Source organism: Saccostrea echinata, unplaced genomic scaffold (genome assembly GCF_033153115.1).
Source record: "Saccostrea echinata isolate AGI-Se365-2 ecotype Australia unplaced genomic scaffold, CSIRO_AGI_Sech_v1 ptg000033l, whole genome shotgun sequence".
Classification (NCBI taxonomy): Eukaryota; Metazoa; Mollusca; class Bivalvia; order Ostreida; family Ostreidae; genus Saccostrea; species Saccostrea echinata.
In genome coordinates, this window is record NW_026889782.1 from 35,224,323 (window position 1) to 35,226,839 (window position 2,517).

The 2,517-nt window shown below is 34.8% G+C and overlaps 1 protein-coding gene across 1 annotated transcript; it reads left to right on the plus strand.

Annotated features, from left to right (window-relative positions):
* The first annotated feature begins 341 nt into the window (after positions 1 to 341).
* Positions 342 to 1,654, plus strand: LOC133199211 (lysophosphatidic acid receptor 4-like). The gene has a single exon (XM_061335053.1). It carries the CDS (start codon positions 342 to 344, stop codon positions 1,368 to 1,370), a length of 1,029 nt encoding a protein of 342 aa, XP_061191037.1. The 3' UTR covers positions 1,371 to 1,654.
* The last annotated feature ends 863 nt before the right edge of the window (positions 1,655 to 2,517 follow it).

Sequence of the window (2,517 nt, forward strand, 5' to 3'; positions counted from 1 at the left end):
GGTGCAACTTTTCATTGCATCACTATTTCTTTTTCTTATTGTTTATAGATTTTTTTGAGAGAGATCATTATTTGTTTTTTTTTTCACTTTTTTCAGTGGCAAAAATCACAAACAATCTTTCACCATGATCTGGAATACTTCAGGAAATGACACCATGATCTGTACGTTTTCAATGTTATTATTCTCACGTAAAAAAAAAAATATGTAATTATTTGAATGCTACTATTAAGAAAATGTAAGTGTTTTATAAATATACAATCAAAAAAGTATAAATGTATTAATAAAACAATCGAAAAGTTGGAAAGTAATGCACGAAGCATAGCATGGTTCTTGATTTCATAATGCAGGAAATATTAATTGCAGTTAACCCACCGGAGATGCCAATATGGGGATTCTGGGTAAAACAGGTGGCAACCCCTATTGTCACTGTTCTCGGACTGACCGGAAATACGTTGTCGTTCTTAGTGATGGGTTGTTCCAAGAGACTGCGCAAACAATCTTATAGTCAGCTTCTATGTATACTAGCCATCTTTGACAGTCTGAACTTGATTATTAATCAAGTAGAACTGATTGATGAAATGAATGTCTATAAATCCGGGCATCAAAATAGTTTCCACAGAGACTTTCCAGACAGTGTATGTAAGATTTATAACTTCTTAAAGCATGTTTTCCTCCTTGGATCGTCCTGGTTGGTTGTATGTCTGTCTGTGGAGAGGGTCCAAGCTGTGTGTTTCCCCTTCAGAAGAACATTTCTACATAGAAGGTTCAGTGTTGCAATTTTCGTAACAATAACTATCGCCATCCTGTCCTTGACACAGATTTTCCGGATTCTATTTATAGAAAATGTGAACGGAATGTGTATGGTAGTACAGGAGTACTTGACACTATATGTTTATCTACATCAGTACGGCTATCATCTAAGTCTTCTGTTTGCTTTACCCTGCGTCATTGTTCTCTCATGTAACTTCGCTGTCATCTACCAGATTTATGTCATAAGGAAGGAGGCGGGAGATGATTGTCCACCATCTTTAGGCAGCACGAGAAAGGCTACAACCATGTTACTGTTGATAGGTTTCGTGTTCATCATCACCATGTTTCCTCAGTTTGTGTGTACCAGTGTCCTTCTGTACTACACAGACGAAAGCAGACGACATATTGGACAACACATCATGCTAAAGATGAGACCATATTTAGAGTTGTTTTCAGTTGTAAGTTATACAAACTACTGCATTAACTTTGCTATTTATGTTTTGTGTGGAAGATCTTTCCAGTGGGAATTGTGTCGTATGTTTAAGTGTAATCGGCGCAGGAATATCTTTAGGGAAGAGCAGACGAAAAGAAAAGAGGAAGAGAAACCTTTACAAGGATAATTTATATGAAAGAGGAAATTTCACCGGGAACATTTTCTTGAGCGGGCTGTCGTACCTATGTAACTAAAGCGAACTGAACCACTGGTACTGTGAAAAGAAAATCGTTTGATATATGAGGATAAATTTTCAAGACATTGGATATATTCCCCATTTTGTAGCTGTCAAATATTGGATATATGATTGATGAAGATTGGATATGGTTCTTGTTTTGTAGTTGATAAGAGTAATTACAAATGTTACAATGTGTCTCTGGTCTAATGTTTGTAAAAGGTATAAAAAATGAAAAAAAAAAGATGGTGAAAATTTTAATACTATTCTTACAGGTGTTATTCTCGTGATTATCATTGCATTTAAAAAAGTTATACATGTACTTGTAAAATTTGCCTGCCTAGGTATTAAAATAGAGGAAAAGAAAATTGTAAAGAATAAATTGTAATAGAATCTATAGTGTAAAGACCATGGAAGAAAAAAGTTATACTTTCGGAAGTTGCTCTCTATTGAATGTTTTACAAAATACAATCATTTATATCTTTGCGTTAATTTAGTACATAAAAATTCTGAAATTTCCTTCCCTTGTCTCCCATTTTTTTTACTACTTTTGGATAAATTCCTTTGATGAAATAAATGTTTATTTGTAAGATAAGTTTACTCTCCAAAGTAACAGACTGAGTTTTATGCAGTAGTCAAGAAATGTCCGTCCTTGATCTCGCTTCAGAGCTAGAGCTTGAGTATGGGATGGACTAGAAGCTACCATTCTCTTCAAATTAAAAGAAACAGCAGTCCCTGCAACTACTATGATCTACACAACTAAAATGCCCATTTCTCGTGAATGTGCAATGCGACGTCTTTTCTCAGAGGTTATTTATAAAAAAGAGATAGTGTATCGTATATTGAACTCACTTCTTATCTTTAATGTTCTTCAGAAAACGTAATCGTTTTAAGTAGGACATTCATTTACAGACAAAATGAGACTTAGTACACAGTGCACGGTGTCCTATCTGTTGCTTGTTTTAAGTGGAGTTTATTGTGTGTCCATCAAGAAATTGGATGGGAAAGTTGCAGCTTTAGAGGCAAAACTGGAGACATTGAGTACAACTGTACTCAGTCTGAGTTCTGAAAACGTTTATCTGAAGAAGAAGGTTAAGGA

Bases quoted from the DNA above. Each gene is read 5' to 3' on its own strand.
- LOC133199211 (XM_061335053.1), top strand. From the start codon at position 342: ATGCAGGAAATATTAATTGCAGTTAACCCACCGGAGATGCCAATATGG.